Source organism: Phlebotomus papatasi, chromosome 3 (assembly GCF_024763615.1).
Source record: "Phlebotomus papatasi isolate M1 chromosome 3, Ppap_2.1, whole genome shotgun sequence".
NCBI lineage: Eukaryota > Metazoa > Arthropoda > Insecta > Diptera > Psychodidae > Phlebotomus > Phlebotomus papatasi.
Genome location: NC_077224.1, coordinates 62,711,120 through 62,730,516, shown reverse-complemented (window position 1 = coordinate 62,730,516; position 19,397 = coordinate 62,711,120). Strand labels below are relative to the sequence as shown.

At 32.8% G+C, this 19,397-nt stretch overlaps 1 protein-coding gene across 1 annotated transcript in view; it reads right to left on the bottom strand.

The window, feature by feature from the left end:
• Window positions 1-19,397, bottom strand: part of LOC129807130 (protein O-mannosyl-transferase Tmtc3) — a 325,993-nt gene that overhangs the window by 50,720 nt on the left and 255,876 nt on the right. The window contains exon 6 of the mRNA XM_055856176.1: window positions 8,200-8,381. Coding sequence (XP_055712151.1) covers window positions 8,200-8,381 — 182 coding nt within the window. The remainder of the gene's footprint in view (window positions 1-8,199; window positions 8,382-19,397) is intronic.

Sequence of the window (19,397 nt, the reverse complement as noted above, 5' to 3'; positions counted from 1 at the left end):
AAAGTATTGTAAAGCTAAATTCTATGATTCTTCGATAACACACAACTATTTATTATTGTCTGCTAAAACCACCCTGAGATCAGAGAAAATAAGACGATTTAGATGATAAGATTGTGGTAACGTTGGCAAAGAGTAATTCATTGTTTCACCTTTAGCATCTCTGCTAAACCATAAATATATGCATACGGTAGATATAGGGGTGGTAATGTGTTGGAAATCGATACGTTCATCTGTCGGTTTTTTGGACTATCTTATTGAATGTGAAAAGAAGTGTAATATTTTATCATTGTGCCTAACATAAATTTCATTCTGCACGCATCAACTTGATGATTCCCATCCCTTCCTGGATGTGCTGTATATCTCAAGTTTGCACACAAGAAAACACACATAACACTCCACAGCACAACAAAAGGTATGGGGTTGTGTTGTGGAGGAACCGACGTCTCTTTAAAGATTCCGTGATGCGTGACATGATGATTGATTATTAATAATCCCCACAGTCTGACTCTCCGTATCGTATGACAGTTCCTGTTGACAAGAGGAAATTTGACATGCATCATAGTAATCACTTTATGCACTCTGTTAGATCCTTTAAAACACAATTCCCATCACTATATTCGCAATTCATCCAGATTTACCACTTCAATTCACACACTTCACAATTCTGCTTATATATACTAATATCAATTATAGATTTAGGAGGCCATACCTATGTTTAGAACCTGGTTTTTATACTCAACAATGGATCAATTAGTTTATAATGTAATCCAAGATTTCTAATACAAGAGGCAAGTCAATAATAATGAGGCTGTATTTGTCGAAGATTTCTAACTTGAATTCTAAGGGGTGTTTCTATAGAGATGATCTCAGACAATATTGTTGTATTGGCACAATAGTTGAAACCATTGAAGTGAACTAGTTTCCATGGGCAACATGTGTTATTTGTATTAAACTTTGCTGCAAAAGTTCAATATTCATACATCAACAAATCTACGGAGAGATATTATAGACAAAATATGAACATCACTTTATTCTGAAACATATTGGAGCACTTTCGGATTGTGTATGAAATATCTTCAATATCTGCACAGTATATACTCTATATTCATAATGATCTCCTTTATTGAAATATTTATTAATTATTCAGTTTCATAGGACAATGATAAGTTAGGGAATTTACCTTGGTTTATTGTGAATTGATTTTAGTTTCTTCATACGAATCGAAATGCTATAGCCCATCTTTAGAAACAAGACGTAATTGGAAATAGGGTTATCCTACATATACGAATATGTCACTAATAAACTCTAAGTTACCTCGAGAAAATCTTTATAAAATGATTTAAAATCTTAAATATTGAGATATATGTTAGAAAAAACACAATAATATTTTATCGTAACTTCCATCGTTTGTAAAGCCGTGGCTTGCAATATATGGAGATTCTGGAAGTTACGACAATTTACAAAAACGCATTAGTGCAATTTGCCTAAAGCGAGACAGTTTGGAAAGCTGGACAAAGCAGTGTGGAATGTGAGACACCTCCCTAAAAACTTGATAATAAATCAATTAAATATTTCAATTTTCAATAAAAAGATTATTAAACCTAATTTTGTGATTATTTTAGAAGATAAAAAGGCAAAAATCGTTATAAAACAATCAAAAAGTAACTTGCAAGAAGAATTTAAAAAATGTATTGCATGCGTGATATTCATAACCTTGACACGGTAGTTATCATTTTCTCTGTTTCTTATGGAAGTTGCTAGGAAAATATCAAAGTGTTTTGCTCGATTTTTCGTCATAATTTGTGAAATATTATTAAGTCCGTAGTGAAAATCGAAGGACATACATCCATTTAAAAGGTGAATAAAAAATATTTGTGAAATATTAAATTTAAAAAGATAGAAAAGTGATATAATTTCGCGTTGCTTTCAGAACAAGTTTTATGAAATCTTGGACAAGTTGATTTTGTGAATGAATTTGGTGGTTTTGTGCAGTGAAATCACGTTAACAAGAACGACAAAGATCCTTAAGTATCCGGAGAAATAGTTGCAACAGCAGTTAGCAGCTGATAAGGAGAAAATCTTATGGAAAAGGCTGCAAGGATTTCCAGATTCCGAAGACCACTTTTTCTGACAGAATGGATGGTAAATATCGCAAAAACACCTGGAGAAAGACAAAGAGGAGCCTCTACAGAACTCCCAAAGCAAGTGGAATAGGAATTTGGGCGGATGGAGAATTGAAATGTGCTAAAAATTGCATCCGCTTTAAAGCTACAACTCCTGGACAGCGCGAGGCGTCTGTGAAATTTACAGAAACTCTTTTTGATTGGACGTCCAGGATGTTCTTGGTAATTAGCGTTCCTCAACTGTTACACGGACTTAAAGGAGGGATTAGCATAACCATCCAATGTGCAAGTATACAGAGAAAACCCTCAACATTTGATTTTCTACATATTTCGTATAATATTTTGTCATTAATATCACTATGTCCAACTTTCCAAAAGTTTTTGTCCAACTTTCCAAAATTTTGTCCATCTTTTCAAAATGTGTTGTTTTCTAATTTGATGGAATATTCTAATTAATTTATTGAAAATTCTAATAAAAACTGTTAAGATTCTGTTAGAATATTTCACAAGGAATCTCATGATATAAAATAATTAAAAATAATAAATATTTATACGGCTTAAAAATGCATTTGAAATTGAACTTTTTCTTAAGTATCTCCCTTTCCACAATCCACCCTATATCAATTTCAATTACTCTAGTGATAATATGTGCCATTATTTGACTAAATTAGTCAATTAAACTATTAGCCTTGTCCCTAAAAGCTTTTATTTCATAAATTTTATTGAATAAATTTATTTCATAAATTTTATTGGATAAATTTTGTGCGCCGCGTTGTTTGTTTTGTTTTGAATTAATGACAGATGGGCAGGGATTTTTTCTCACTTTATCTCTCACAAATATTGAATTAAAATGATTTAATATGAACGTTTTGTTGAGAAATACTACAATTTTGCTGCAAATTACAAGCCACGTAAATGAGCAAAACAAGTTACGGCAAACGCATATTTGAGAAAATTTTATGTGAAAATTTGTCGCAACTTCCCCAAAAATAGAAGTTACGTCAAATTCTGATAAATTTTTATTACTTAAGGGAACTTGCGTTATTTTTTGTTTAAAATAATTTTTATTGAGCTTGTAAAAGTTTCTTTTTTTCAAGTGGATTTAATAATAATAATTACGCCGATTCTGAATATATATGTATTACAAAATCGTAAAAATTAAGTTACGACAAATGCTGATTTAACTGACGATATATAATTCGATTAGTCTTTTTGACACATTTATTTAAATAATCAAAGAATAATCCAACGCGTCTCAAACATGCTAAACATCAACCAGGCTGAAAATCGCCTACGTATTACTAATCGGAGGCAGCCAAAATTCCGAAAATCACAATCCCTAAAACCAAAATCCCGAAAGTCAAAATCCCGAAAGCCAAAATCCCGAATGTTCAAAATTCTGAAAGGGATGTAATTATAGGAAGGATAATGTGTAGAATAATTTCGTGGGAAGCTGTGACGTTCGGGATTTTGGCTTTCGGGATTTTGACCGGAACCCATTACTAATGGATATAATTTTAGAAATTTGGGCCATTGAAGAAAATTTGTCTAGTGTTTTGTAGGCAATTTAAAGGGTTAATGGATTAGTTTGAAGGGTTTGAAGAACAATGAAGAAGGGAGTTTTCCATTGTTTTGTCCGAGAGTTTGGAAGTTACTCTAATACGATGATGAATGCAATGTAAGATGGATAATCAAATTATTTTAGTTAGTAAATTAAAAATTATATTGAATTGAATGATTAAAAAGTTATTTTAGATAAAGAAATGTCATTAATATTCAGTTGAATTAGGTTTTGAAACCTAATTATAGAGGGTAGGTCCCAATAAACCACCCAAGAAAAATAAAATCCTCACTATCCCCTAAAAAATGTGACAATTTATTAAGGTTCAGAGCCTTCAAGAGTCAAAGCTCTATATTGTGTGGCTCAAAGTCAACTTCAAGGTGAAATTCAAAGTCTTGTCTGATTATAGAAAGCACATTAAAGTAGTTACAAATAAATTATTCACTAAGGCAACTGTCTCAATCTTCTCACAACTCCATTAGGGCTTTATCGAACCCAAGATGTAATATTTGATCGAATAAACATGCGAAGGCAAAATACAATTTTCGAATGGGGTTGTGATTAAATCAAGAATCAGATTCAAACAATTAAGAGTTAGATAATTGGATTACATTATTTTTACAGGGGTAATTCACTAAATTGAAAATCAGGGTTTTATTCTTTAGCAACAACACTAATTAAAAAGTTTTCACCATTGTATGGTCTCTATGAGATTTGCTTCATTTGCACACTCTGCATGAGTCCATTGTTTGCAACCACGGGACTATTGTCTGACAGTTTAACCGAAAAATAAATGTAAAATGTACATTTTCATATTCAATTGATGGATTGTAACCCAAAGACGTGTATGAGGAAAAATGAAGACACATATCCTTGGTTATTCCCATTGAGATAAATGACTGTTGTACACGGTGGGAATGACGTCATGTGCGAAACTTAAATAAAGCCCATGGGTTTTCCCATTTTCACACCCATATTATTTTCATTTCCCATCCACAAATTTACCCACTAAAATCCAGTATACCTACATTTGAGTACATTTTAGCTTCCATATTTTTACGTTCACTGCTATTGTGATGCTACAAATCCGGTAAAAATTTTAGATCGAGCTCATATTTACAAGGTATTAATTTTAAATATACTTTATTTGATCCCTAAGGAGTAATAAAAAAGGAAAATAGTAGTATAACTTCATATGTTTACTTCATAACGATTTTTCTGAGGAAGGCTTGTAGTCTGAGCCGAAAGCTTTGGGAAAAATCGTTGTTTTTCTGAGCTTTCCCATATCACCGACGCTCATTGGTTTCTTCACGATGTCCTTGAAGAATTCCTAATAAAGTGATTTCAGTATCAAAAGCTAATCATTTTTAGAAAGCGTAATTCTCAAATCATTGAGGAGAGTCTGGATTTCATTGAAAGGTTTTGGAATCCTGAATAATTTTATTAACTGATAATTAATTTTACGTTTTTTTGTAATTGTATTTTTCAAACGGTAAAAATAAGTAAGATATTCGGTCACTTTTGTATACTATAATTAATAAAAATATATATTGTATTAGTTTTCTTTATAATTTTTGATTATAATATAATATTATTTTTGATTATAATATTATAATTTTTTCTTTATAATCTTTATAATTTGAAAGTCGATCACGTATTTCGAAATATATGGCAGCAACTTTGCTAAAGTTGATCGATTAAATGCACATTCAATGAAAGAATCACACTTACCATATGCTAATACAAATTTATCCTTCTTGCTTTTTTTTGCTTCAGAATACGCGCCACGGTCCTAAATCATAATTTAACTGCGGTGTCTTTACATGACAGTGGAGGAGACATAGAGCAGACAATCGAGAGCACCATGATAATATGCTGTGTGTGGGTGTCGTGTATTTTATGTTTTTTGTCTTACCATTCCTCAAGCTTTTAAGTGAAACACGAAGCTCCGTGAGTTTCCATAACTTTTGCAAAGAGCACCCCTGAGGAAAGTTTTTGATGCGTTGATGATGCTTTGGTGGGTTTTTCGCGCGTCGTTGAAATATAAAATTGAACTTTGCAGCTAGAATTCTTAAGTGGTTCTTTGCAATTTTTTTCACGCTAACACTGTCCTTATGACACTTGTCTGTGCGATGTCACACGTTAAAAATACGCGTTAGACCGTAAGTTTATTTAATGTCATTGCTAAATACAAAAGTAAAATAAATGAAAGTAAACAGTACACAGGATACCCTAAAGTGCAATGTTTTATTTTTAAGACAAGTGGGGGGACAATTGAGCTATTATTCGCTTGTAAAAGCTCTTTATGGTACTGACTTGTAAGTGAACAAAAAGCCTTTGAGTACTCTCCTTTTTCACCAATCATTCATAAAGTTCAAGCCCTCTTTGTGCCATTTTGTACAAGCTCTGATGTCCATGTCTTCACACATTACCATACCATAGAAGACTCCCCCAGAAGAGGATTCAATTTTATGACTGGATGTCATATTTTGACATCGACCTAGTCTGCATCTGAGAGTGATAGTTAGGAAGCAGGAATGTAGAATACTAGAATGATATCCCATTTCTGAAAACAGGGCATTTTCACTGTTATGGAGAACCCTGAACCCTTGTTAATTTTTTTTTTAAATATATATTTCGATGTACTGGGCTTTTATTGCCATTTTGTACATTGTTCGGTTTACAAATGTTTTATTCGGTTTACAATGTTTCGTGATAAATGTCCATTCAGACGCTTCAATCATTTGCACCGGGCGGGACTCGAACTCACAACTGTGACAGTCGAGCCGGGGTCACACCACCCAAGATCCGCACGCTCTTACCAAGTGCACCACGGACTCCTCCCTTGTTAATTTCTTTTAACTTCGAACAAAAGCTAAAACTTCACGAAATTTCGGGAAAAAACACCTGTTCAAAATAAGGACTATTACCTCACTGTTGAATCTCTTAGTAAATTTCCTATTTTTCACACGAAAAACGTAATTCACAAGGCAAATCTCACTTCAGGTCAAATGTACAAATCACCACTAAAGTGAATTAACACAATAATCATTTAATATTTAATAATATAACTCTTATCACTTAAAAGTATCGAGGAATAGTACTTCGCCACAGCTAAATAAGACTGAAGTAAACACGAAGTTCTGTCATATTTCTCGTAAGTAATTGCTCACACTGAATTTTCAACAAAGCAATTTTAACTCAAATCATATTCAAAATTTAACGTATTTAGTGTTAAAATCTTCCAAAAGGGACGAAGATTTAGATAGAATTCATTATTCATCAAATATTGGAACAAAAATCCACAATTTTAATCAATTTATTTTTAGTGTCCAATTTTACCCTCAAAGTGTCCAAATTTAGAAACTGTCCAAAATTATGAGCCTTTCCCCTATATGTTATTTATGTCCGTTGGCTCTTTGGCGGATAAATTTCCCGGCTTAACTCATAGTTGTCGTGAGTTCGAGTCCCGCCCGGTGCAAAGATCTGAATGTCTGATTTGGACAATTTTAACATGTAAAAATAACGTTAATATAATGTACCGTATTCGCCCAACAACTCAGGGAGCATGGAAAAAACATTTACACCACGCGAAGGTGCTCCTGGGCGGTCTACAATGGACTTAGCAGATTCTTCCAACACGGGATATGACATATGACATTGTAAAATTATTATCTTGTAATACAAATAGCTCGACACGATTAATAAAAATAATTTATTTATTTTTCTTTAAGAGTTTGTGAAATTGTTATAGTTGTTTCACCGTGTAGGTTTTCAGTCATGATAAGCCTAAGGGCCCAAATAGACTTAGGCTGATCCTCAAGAATATTTAGCTTGTAAAATTTAGCAGTACAGATTTATTATAAACTGTCATACACTGAGGGCTAAGGATAATCGATTAGAAATTCTGTGCATAAATCTGCTTTATCTAATAGAGAGTAATCTCTAATCTCTAATAGAGTAACTCAAACTCTGTTGGATTATTCAGTCAGATATAAGACGTTTCATTGATTTTGTTTATCGGTTAAATTTTTATTGTTGATTTTTGGTCTGTAAAAAGTGTCTTGTCATTAAAGGGTTAATGTCTAATAATCTCAATTAACTCAATTGATTTACGTGCTTAGTCACTTTCCAATTCGAATGTGTTTTCTTTAGTAGAAAATTAGACTTTGTAAAAAAAAATAATAAATTTCAAGAATTATAGTCTTTATATAAGATATTTCCAATATGGCATACGCCTAAAAGTTCATCACTTCTATTCGGATAAGATATTTGACTAGAATTGATAATTGTTCTTCATTTTTGGAATGTACTAAGAATTTCGTAAAAATAGTCTTTTGTGTCTTATTGGGGAATTGGATTTTGAAAAGGAGAATAGATATGGCAAATTAGAAAAATATTCCATTTTCTTGTGGGTGTAACGGGACCTACAAAAGGGGCCTTTCAATTCTAACGACGACGTGTGCAAAAAAAAGAAAAGAAAAGATAAAAAGAATAGCAAAGAAAAGCGCTCACCTGGTAAAAACTGGCAATTGGGATCCCATTATTTGAAGACGGACAAATAGAAGTCCAATTGTGCTTAGGCACAGAACAGCCAGACGCTTGGATGCCTCATTGGGCCATGATCCAGATGGCAGGGAAACACTTTTTCCACCCAAAATTGCTCGGCACAGTTGCTGTAAATCACTGAGGCGTATCTGCAAATTAGAAAGTAGAGGAAAAATGCTTTTATAATTATATTGCAGACAGAGAAAGCGACTTTTTCGCTAACAGATGGTTTTCACCTTCGCGTATACACAGAACGTCCCTTTTTTCTCGCTACCATTTACCATCAAATGCATTTTAAATTAATAAGAGTGGATTTTCGCCCTATCTTTCTATGTATGAGTCTTCTCATTGTGAAGGAAAATTCATTAAAAATGTTGAGAGCTTTGGCGGTACTTTGGGGAGGCCAAGGGAAAGGAGAACCTTTGGAAAGACGTAATTGGCGCCCGCACATGTTCCCCACATACGATTGAAAAGTAAAGGGGGTATTGTGCACATAATAAAAACGGAAGTTAGCCGCCCCGGATCTACGAAATACAAAGGATTTCAACTATTTTCATTCATGGTGTTTCCTTTTTCTCCACCAGTTTTGTTGTTCTCTATTCACTACAATTTTTGTTGAACTCTTGGAAAACGTTGAAGCTCATTTTCTACCATTTCTCTAAAGCACATAACTTACGTCAACTCACTCGTTTTATTATAATGATCTACACACTCTGAAATAATGTCTGTATAAAAGATTATTTTCACAAGCTTAGAATTTAGATTTTAAGATTCAATTTCCATCTCTATAACCATAAAGTAAACCATTGTTGTTTCAAAATATCATGATACATATTCATACAGAGATTAGTGAATAATTTATAAATTTAGTGTCACGAATAGCATTAGCTATTTCCAAAGTATCTCACTCAGTCAAAAGACAAGTAATAGGTTATTCTTTTTTGAACAAAATATCGTTTATGTTCGAAAATTTCAATTTAAAGTTTGTGTAAATTTTACTCAAGTTCTATTAAGTACTAACCACACTAAAAGAAGTTGTTAAAGAACTTGCGCGATGACTCTATGGGGAATTACACTCTTTTATCCGGATGTTAATAAAATTTAAGAAATGTTTATGGACATTTTTCACTTTCGAGTAAGCTTTTCGAATAAACCAAATGTACTCAAATTTACAGTATGGTTTTTCTCAGTTAAGTTATGGTTCTTTCCTTAACGTGGATTTTTATTGTGGAATTAACAAAGAATAAGTGAATGTGAATTTAGTACGAGTATGTACGTACATAGATAAAAAACTTTGAATTGCAATACGTCTTGATAAACCTATGATTCTAGAAACATTTCAGAACCAAGAACACAGATAAGTGAGAAGTTACCGTACTTCGAAATTCTAAAGAGAACTCACTTGTACCAACTGGCACAAATATCGCAAGAAGTCAAACTATCTTTTCATTGGATATTGAGCCGATTACTCTGCTTGATGTTTGATAACAGCCATAGGTTTTCCCAAGTGAAAACACTCGAAAACCGGTTTCGAATTTCGGGTTATCGAAATTCAAATCTATTGTGACTAATTCGAGCATCAGCTATACACATTGCCAAACAAGGCACGATGATGAACAACAATTTTGAGGTTGTGGATTTTTTTTATCAACCTTGAGTTAACCATCCTAGTTGACGATATCTTAACCAAGGAGATAACCAAGTTCGAAAACTTATATCGGTATTGACGTTCTCAATTTTTCTACTTGACTTGATCAGACATGGTAGATTGGAATGGTAAAGACCATCCTTCAGTTCTAAAAGTAAAGAAAAGCTTACGAACAGGATGGTGTAAAAGTCACCCGTAATCACGGTACTTCAACATAAATTTCTGAATACATCCTTTATTCAAGAAATATCTGACTTGAAATTTAGAACTAGTCAATCTAATTCTTGCAAAAGTATATATTATTTATTTCTAATAAAAAAATCAAAATGTGTATGTGAGTTTATGTAGGTCAATTTAATTTATTGATTATGAGTATCCTAAAATTAGAAAAGAAAATTATGCAAAATTATGTTATAATTTCAAAATAAATTTTGAGATCATATAACTGATCTCGCTTGACATTATTCTGCCAAATAGGAGGGGGGGATTTTGTTACCACTGACATAAAATTCTTTATCTCAGAAGAAATGATTAATATCCTGGTTTTTTAACTAATTCTTTATATTAGCTACGTTCTACGTGAATCCAAGAGTGAAACAAACATTAATATTTATGTAATCTGGGATACTATTTTTACTGCTAGAGCTTCAAGGTTTTTTCTTAAAAAGAATCGTGAAAAGGGTTTAGTATGCTTTACATACAACTCCACCTTCTACTCTGCGAAAAGACAAGTATCTTTGCAAGTATTTTCATGTTATTAAATGACTGTGTTCATAATTTTCGGTACAGTTCCTTTAATGTAAACACATTAATGCTCATGAGAAATGAAGAAAGAAATTTTGACTGTAGGAAAACTTTTAGTAGGAAGTACAGTCGGTTTATTTTTCTCTTCTTCTAGTTTTTCTTTCAATCAGCACTGTATAAAAACTAAATAAAATTGGAGTCATTTGCACACATATGGTATGAAAATGGGATTTAAATGTCAGTCTCATTAAATTGTAATAAAGATACTGTTGTGTTTGGATCTGTAATCAAAATTTTTCCAGTTAATTTTGGTAAGGCATCAAAAACTGTATATCATTTTTATTCAAATAATATGGGAAATTATACAAATATATATTTTTTTATTATTTATATTAATTGTTTTTTTTAATTATATTCTTTTAATACTTTAATCATAAAATTTATTCACTTCATTGAGACGTAACATAACTAATTCAATATACAACAAAAATTAATTAAGTTAGTTTAATTTTATGGAAATGTACTAAATCATTTTGTGTTAAAAAAATGTTTGTTTATAATTTATATAACAGCTTTATATAATAAATACTGCAATACTTTCAATTGTATCGCAAGTGCAAACCACTGCACTGTGACAACGAATTCAAAGCTCCGAAGAGCTATTGAGATAAAATTGCACACAATAAATCTCACAATGTTGAGACAATTTTCTCGATATTTTTAGGGCAAATAAAATAAATGACAAGTTGTGAAGTGGTTTTAAATAAAATAGAAAAAAATCACTATGTTTACGAATCCTTAATATAGCATAGTACCAGTGATTCTTTAAAAAATCACAGCTTTGTGCAATGTTGTGGTCCAGTTAATAATGTCTGATTCAGAGTAAATAACTGTCAATAAGCGTCATATCTACTTTTGAGCCAATATTAATTTTTATGTTAAATATTAAATATATTTAAAAGCCAGGTTTCGTGTTTTGAAGACCTTATAAAGATCTCAGCAGAAAAGTTACCATTTTTCATGTTAATTTTACCCCTAAAAAGGTGTAAAATTAATATTATAAAATGTTGATATACAGTGGGTGTCAAAAGTTTGTTGCCTCAAGTATGTTCGGGAAACCAGGTGCAAAAAATGATAGAAAAAATTACATTTTTACATTTTTAATTTACTTGAAACATGTTAAACAAGTAAAACTACAATATTTTATCCAGATTAAACTAGCTAACCAATGGAATATTGAGAGCCACCCAAACATTCTTACCATTTTCTTTCAAAATGTGCTGGTTTTTGTAACTGTAGGGACCTGTGTACCTTCAGTAACCAACTGTCTTTTAATTTATGAAGCAGACATCATTGGGTCACTATCAGAGATACTTACAATGCTGTTATCACCACTCTGAGTCGATACCCTAGGTCTGCCAGTAGCGTTTTTCAGATGTACTCGTACCTCATTAATATAATATTTGAATATTTTATGTCTAACCTTTCGTAATTTTCTATTAAATTTGGCAATTAACGACGCAGATTTATTTCGGCAGTATCTCTGGACGATTTCCCACCTTTTAACTCCTTCTTACTAGCCATTTTTAACCTAAATTATAGATTATCAAAAAACAGATTATTTCTTGTTTTCTATAATCACTTTTATATACATATATTTACCATTTTGACAAATTTAAAAATGTACAAACCCACCATTTGCCTCTCAAATGACATAAACCCAAAATGTAACCGGTTTACATTAAGTTGGTTGCATGTTTTGATCATTTCAAATTAGTTTTTTAAATTAGGCAACAAACTTTTGATTTTTCAAAAATGACCAACTTTTGGAAAACAATTATTTTTGATATGAAATAAAATTAATTATTTTTTTGAAAAATATAAATAATATCTACGGATTACAGGGAACTCATCTGCAAAAAGCAAAATTTATAAAAGTAATTTTTTCTATAATTTTTTTTCACTTGACTTCTCAAACATGCATTAGGCAACAAACTATTGATACCCACTGTATTTTTACATCTAAAAAGTGTTAAAGTGCACCCTCTTTTTTTTCTCAGTGTACCTTCTTATTTCCCTTTGTCAAGAACCACGTCCCTATTTTTAGGTATTTGCAATTCACGGTTTACCTTTATGCTGATCAAATTTTATTTATGCTGTCACATATCAGCTGTAACTTTTAAATCTAGATCTAGAATTTTCAGAAATGAAATTCGTGTCTGTATTCAATCTGTATACACACCGGATTTCCTACTTTTGGATCACAACTCACCCAAGCTAAAACATGTTTATTAGTGGCTATTTCTATCTTTCCGATAGTTCTATTGAAGGAAGATCGACATTGGACTTACAATTGAGTGGTACATAGCGAGGGTAGTAGATGGGGTGGTAATTGAATTATCCAAGTGTTTTATGACTCAATTGAATTGTCGGGTATAAATTGTTTTATTTATTTATCTAACAAAATACACCCACCATGTACCTATAGTATGTCGCTGTCGCATTTACCAAATGGAGAGAGATTCTCGACACGATTTGCAATTGCATTCCCTGAGCCATTTCACAGGGAACTAAATTGCAAATTGTTTGAGCCCGTGCTAAATGATGTGTTAACATTAAATATTCAAATTGACGTCATTTTGGGGTCTACCTCCCATACCTATAGAATTGTTAACTTGAGAATAAATCACTAGTCGAAATCGCTTAATTACTCGGTTTCTCTGCAAACACTGACCCCGGGCTAAAATTCTCTTTATCTATTAATTGAAAATGCTATTCAATAATTGTAGCCCAACGAAGTGAATGATGCGGCTGGTTGTGCAAGACTAAATTTTTATTCAATTGTCAATATATTAAATTAGTGAATGAGGGAAATTGGAGTAAGGAATGGAGTGGGAAGAAGGTGGGACTGGAATATGGGAAGAAAGTTGCAAGGGGTTTGCAACATTTTCCTCCCCATATAGGGAGTTTCCGAAGGAAACAAATGTTAAAGTTGTGGAAAAAAAAATGGAAATCGTATCGTAGTAGATGGAATCGAATGGAAATCGTAGTGTAGTGGGTGCGATGGAATACAATACAAAAGTTGGTTAGTCTTACAAATTTTACAATACAAATACATTGGCTTTATAAATTGAAGTTAAATTTACCCAAATCAATATTAAAAATTCCTGTTTATAGTCATTCATAATTAACCCTTATTTATCTAAAAATTATAATTGATTGTATTATAGATTTCTTTTGACATTGTTTAATGATATCTACTTATTATTTTATTTTAATTAATTTATTTTTTTTTTTAATTTTTTCAATACTTTTTCTTTCCCCTTTTTGAAGTAGATTATTCCTTAACTTTTTTTTTCTTTTTCTATTTTTCTAATTTTTTTTTTCTTTTTTTTTTAATTTTTACCCATAAAATGAATAGATCCCTAATAAATGATACAAAAATAATATAAAATGAATTAAAAAAATCTTTTTTTAAATCATATAAAAGTAATTGGTTTACCAAAAGTAGCTTTTCTATGGAAATATATAATTTTCTATAGTGTGACATAATTTATTCTTGGTACTTGTTGACGGAGAGATGGATCTACAACTGCGTTAGATGAATCATTTACAGGTGTATCAGGTGGTTGCGAAATCGATGGCTCAGTTATTACTACACTTTGGCTCGGTAATAGGGCAATCTGTGGCGTTACTTGCACATTAGAAGACTGAGACTGTAATACCGTATTAGACTCGGTTTTCGGAACAGATTTTTTGAAAAATTTATATAAGAAATAAACAATTAAAATTATCACAAGTACAGATGGTACTGTAAGGGATGGAATTAATATGTTATTGTTATCTTCAAGTCCATCAAAATCCGAAAATGTTTCCTGAACTTCTTCAATTTTATTTTTAAATTCGTTAGTTCGTTTTATTAAAATTTGCAAGTGTTCCGAATTTGTATTCGAGGTCAGAGTTACAGGAGTATTATTCATAAAATATTCTTTAAAAGAAATTTGACTAAATTTTAAATTTTTGTGAAAGATATATGGCGTTGAAGAAAGAGTAATTTTCGGAGCTGCATGAAGCTGAATGCCTTTATCATTTAAATAACAACCTGTTCTCAGTTCAACTACACCTTTTCTCTCTATTGTACGATATACAGGATTTCTATCCATCCTGCAAATTATTTGAATTTTTGTTGGCTCTTGAACAATATACAGATATGTGTTACGTTTTAAATAAATCCAAATACTATGGTCAAATTCGTAATTTGTCAAGACACAGTAATCAGATTTATTTTTCAAGATTGATACTTCGCAAGATGCAACTATTGACGAAAAGAGTATATGTGCGTTACAGATATAGAGACTATTAACTTTAGTACATTTTTGATACTGAATATCCGAAAAGAGAGTATATTGTTCCTGAAGAGTATCAATCGCAATATATTTGTATTGTAATTTGGCGATATGACTACGATTTTCTTCACGAAAAGGTAAAGCAAGGATTTTATGAAGTCGAAATTCCTTGTTTTCGCACAAAGGGATGTTTACCAAAGCTGTGATTTGAGTTTTATTAGAAATTATAATTAATTTTGCCACATTATAAAACTGTGACACTGATAAAGGAGGTAACTTAAGATGTTCCGGAAGTCGAAACGTTACTTCTTGAATCGCTCTCTCTAATTTTGTCGGGGACAACAAAAGAGGATGACATTTCCCATAAGTGGCTGTAGTAATTATTTGTAACAAATTGTTTAATTCATGTTCAATGTTTTCGGATTCCAGTTGAAACTCAATTTCTGCATCGCTAAAAAGTTCCAAAATCGATATTTTTGTATCTATCTGCTTCACTCTTTGCGAAAGTATGTACAATTTTAGAGCTAATTTTGAAAGTCCTTCTCTCGTATTATTTAGTTCCGTAAGAGTGGAAGAAATGAGGCTTGTCTGAGTATTTACAAGATCACCCATTCGCATATTTTCTTTATGGACAATATCTAATTTGAATCTCATCTCTTCAACATCTTCTTCGGTTGCGGTACCAAAGAGAAGCTTGGTACCGTGACCTATTAAATTCATTAAGCCACGCTTTTGCCTACGAGGAGTTAGAAGATGATCAAGAATTCCAAAAGCTTCCTTAATTTGACCTATCCTGGTGTTAATTCTTGCCTTAAAATTGTTACAATCTTTAGTATCATTATGCAGCTGAACACATGCATTTACAACCCTGACGGTATTTCTTTCTAAACTGTTTATATTAAGTTCTAAATCCGGAAAATGTACGGTGGCGATGATTGTCCAGTGTCCTTCAGTAAGACAAGTCTCTCCTAATTCCTGAACGTAAAAATTTCCTGAATCCTGTAGCTGAGTGATCATGATTTTGTCTGTCGTATTTCCGTGAGCTCCCGTACCGACCGCAAGGAGTATAAACAATCCTGCAACTACCGCAAAAATAATTTAATATCGGATAAAATAAAAGAAATAGATTTCAGCAATGAAATCAATTTAAACATTTAAAGGAAAATTATTCTATGAATTTAGTTAACAAATTGTTGTGAAAAACTTTTTCTCGATTGCCAATTCGGATTGTAGTATTCAAGGGAGAGTTTATTTTAGTAACCACGTATGGTCCCTTACGTCTGGGTAGCAGTTTAGAGGACTCTCCTTGTCTCGGAAGTGACTTATTTATAATGAGTACCTTATCTCCTATTTTAAATGAAACCGGATTTAAGTTAGAATCGTAATACTCTTTACTCTTTTTCTTGTTTTTGGCAATCATTTCCAAGGCGAGTCTCTGAGTATACGAAAGTTTCCTTCTTAAATTGGTTATATAATCATCAGGAGTATAAATTGGTACACCTTCCTGAGAAATCAAAGAATTCATATCAAACTTTTCCCCAAATACTAATTCGTGTGGGGTGTAGTTGTGCGCCTCATGAACAGAGGAATTGTAGGCCGCAACAGCCTTTGCGATCCACGTATCCCAGTCTTGAGAATTATTCTTAGTGTAAATACGCAGATACTCTCCAAGACCTCTGTGTGATCTCTCAACTCCCCCACTCGTCTGAGGGTGCCAACTACTAGCCTGAATCTTCGTGATTTGTAATAAACGACACAATTTCTTAAAAATATCCGAAACAAAACAACCACCTTGATCGCTGCATAGCTGAATTGGGACCCCATACAGACAAATAAACCGATCTACGAAAGCTTCCGCGACCGTTTCTGAACTTTGATCTTTCAGGGGTACCGCGACCAAATATTTCGTAAGGTCATCGTACACGGTCAAGATGTATTTATTTCCACTTTGTGTCTCCGATAGTGGACCTACAATGTCTAGACTGACTTTATAAAACGGATACGGGCTTGACGATGTAATAGCCATTTGCATTCGCGTGTTTCGCCGGATCTTATTTTTTTGGCAGGCCTCACACCGTTGGACATATCTTGAAATTATGCGTCTCATATTTTTGAAAAAATATGATTGCTTGATCCTCAGATATGTGCCCTTGATACCCCGATGTCCAGCAAGAGGACTTTCATGAAAAGTTTTAATGATATCCTGAATTTTGATTGGATCTTGTAAATATTTAATTTTCTGGAAATACATATTGAGATCAATTTTGGATTCACGAAAAATATAATTTATAATCCGTCTAATAATATTATATTCCAAATGCTTTATATCCAAATTCGTTTTATCAAAATTTATTATTTGAATTTTGTTTTCTTCAACAAATATTTTTAATTTAGAAAAAGCCATAAAAAGCGTTTCATATGAAATTCGTGCTACTGAGGGCATCTTCATCAAAATTACAAGACTCATTTGGGTCTGATGTGTAAAGATTTTATAAATTTCTTTTGAGTTTAAAACTGAATTTAAAGTGGACTTTTCTATATTTGGATAATCATCTGGACAACTATCCTCGGGAATAAAATAAAATATATTTCCCGATTGATTCGGTTTTAAATTTTCAGACTTTATTTCCAGCAAAACTTTGGGAATATCTATATCTCTTATCGATGAAAAATGTGGATATGAGTCAACCGCACTTATTTTTGCTGATTTGGATTGTGCCCGTGTTACGACATTGACATTTTCCTGATTATCCTGCGGTATTCTCGATAAAGCATCTGCGTTTGAATTTTTAGCACCTGCTTTATAAACGATTTTATACTGATACTCCTGTAATGCCAATCGCCATCTCAATATTCTTGAACAGGGGTCTTTAATACTATAGACCCACTGTAGTGGCTTATGGTCAGTTTCAATGAGAAAGGGACGTCCAAGCAAATATGTTCGAAAATATTTACAATAATAGTAAATTGCTAACGCCTCTTTCTCTATCGTGGAGTAATTCTTTTCCGAAGGGCTTAAAATTCGACTTGCATAACATATCGGATGTCCATTCTGTGATAGGACCGCACCTAATGCATGATTACTCGCGTCAGTCGATAGTGTAAAAAATTCCGAAAAATTAGGAAATTGTAATACTGGATAGGAGCACAATTTATCTTTCAAAATTTTGAAATTTTTATCGCATAGGGATGTCCATTCAAATGGTACATCGTTTTTCGTTAGACGTGTAATGGGATAGGCAAGATCCGAAAATTGTGGTATGAACCGACGGTAATATGAAGCAAGACCTATAAAAGATCTAACCTCTTTGACGTTTTTCGGGGCTGGATAGTTCACGATAGCTTCAACTTTAGCAGGATCACAAGCGAGTCCTTTATCTGATATTCGGAACCCTAGATATATCAGATCAGTCTTCGCAAAATCGCATTTTTCTGGATGCAGCTTAATGTTAAAGTCCGATAACCTTTCAAGAACTTTTGCAATTTTCAAGAAGTGGTCTTCCAAGGTCTCTGAGTAGATGATGATGTCATCCAAGTAGGACATACATATACCATCTAACAGATTCCCAAGAACATTACGCAGCATTCTTGAAAATGCACCAGGGGCACTACAAAGCCCTTGTGGCAGTCTTTTGAACTCGAAGTGTGAGCCCAAAGCGCTGAAAGCGGTTTTCGGTCTGCTCGATTCTGCGATTTTCATCTGAAAATATCCAGACGCGAGGTCCAATGTTGAGAACCATCTACTTTTACCCAAGCTATCAAAAATATCATCGATATTCCCGATCGGATATGTATCCGGGACCGTGATCTCGTTTAATTTACGAAAATCTATCACGATTCGATAACGCGGGTTTCCTCCCGAATCAGGTCTTTTCGGCACAATTAAGACAGGTGAATTAAATGGACTATAAGAGGGTTGTATAATGTCGCTATCCAACATCTCTTGTATTTGCTTTTTCACCTCCGATCTTAAATGAAATGGGAACCTATACGGTTTCTCGTTAACGATGCCTGCGCCAGGCATTGTCCTGATTTCGTATTCTTCACTCTTCGTATAGGATAACAAATCTCCCTTTAAGTGAAAGGTATTCTGATATTTCTTAAAGATCTTCCTTAATATATCGCGATGATCGGCAGAGAGAGAGCCATTTATTTTCACGTCCTTCATGATCTTCTCTATCCTATCCTCATCATTAACTGAATTATTTCCAATCAGATCTTGTACGGGATAAATATCATAATTTTTAAGTGAAATAGTGCGTGGGATGAAAGAGGGTATCTCGATTTCATCGTCACTCACATTTCTTATCAAAATTTTTGCTTTGTGATTTCGCGGATATACAAGACAGTCTGGAATGTGAACCTCGTGACCCAATTCTGGAGCAAAACACAAAACTGCCTCCTCATCACTTAAAATAGGGACTTCT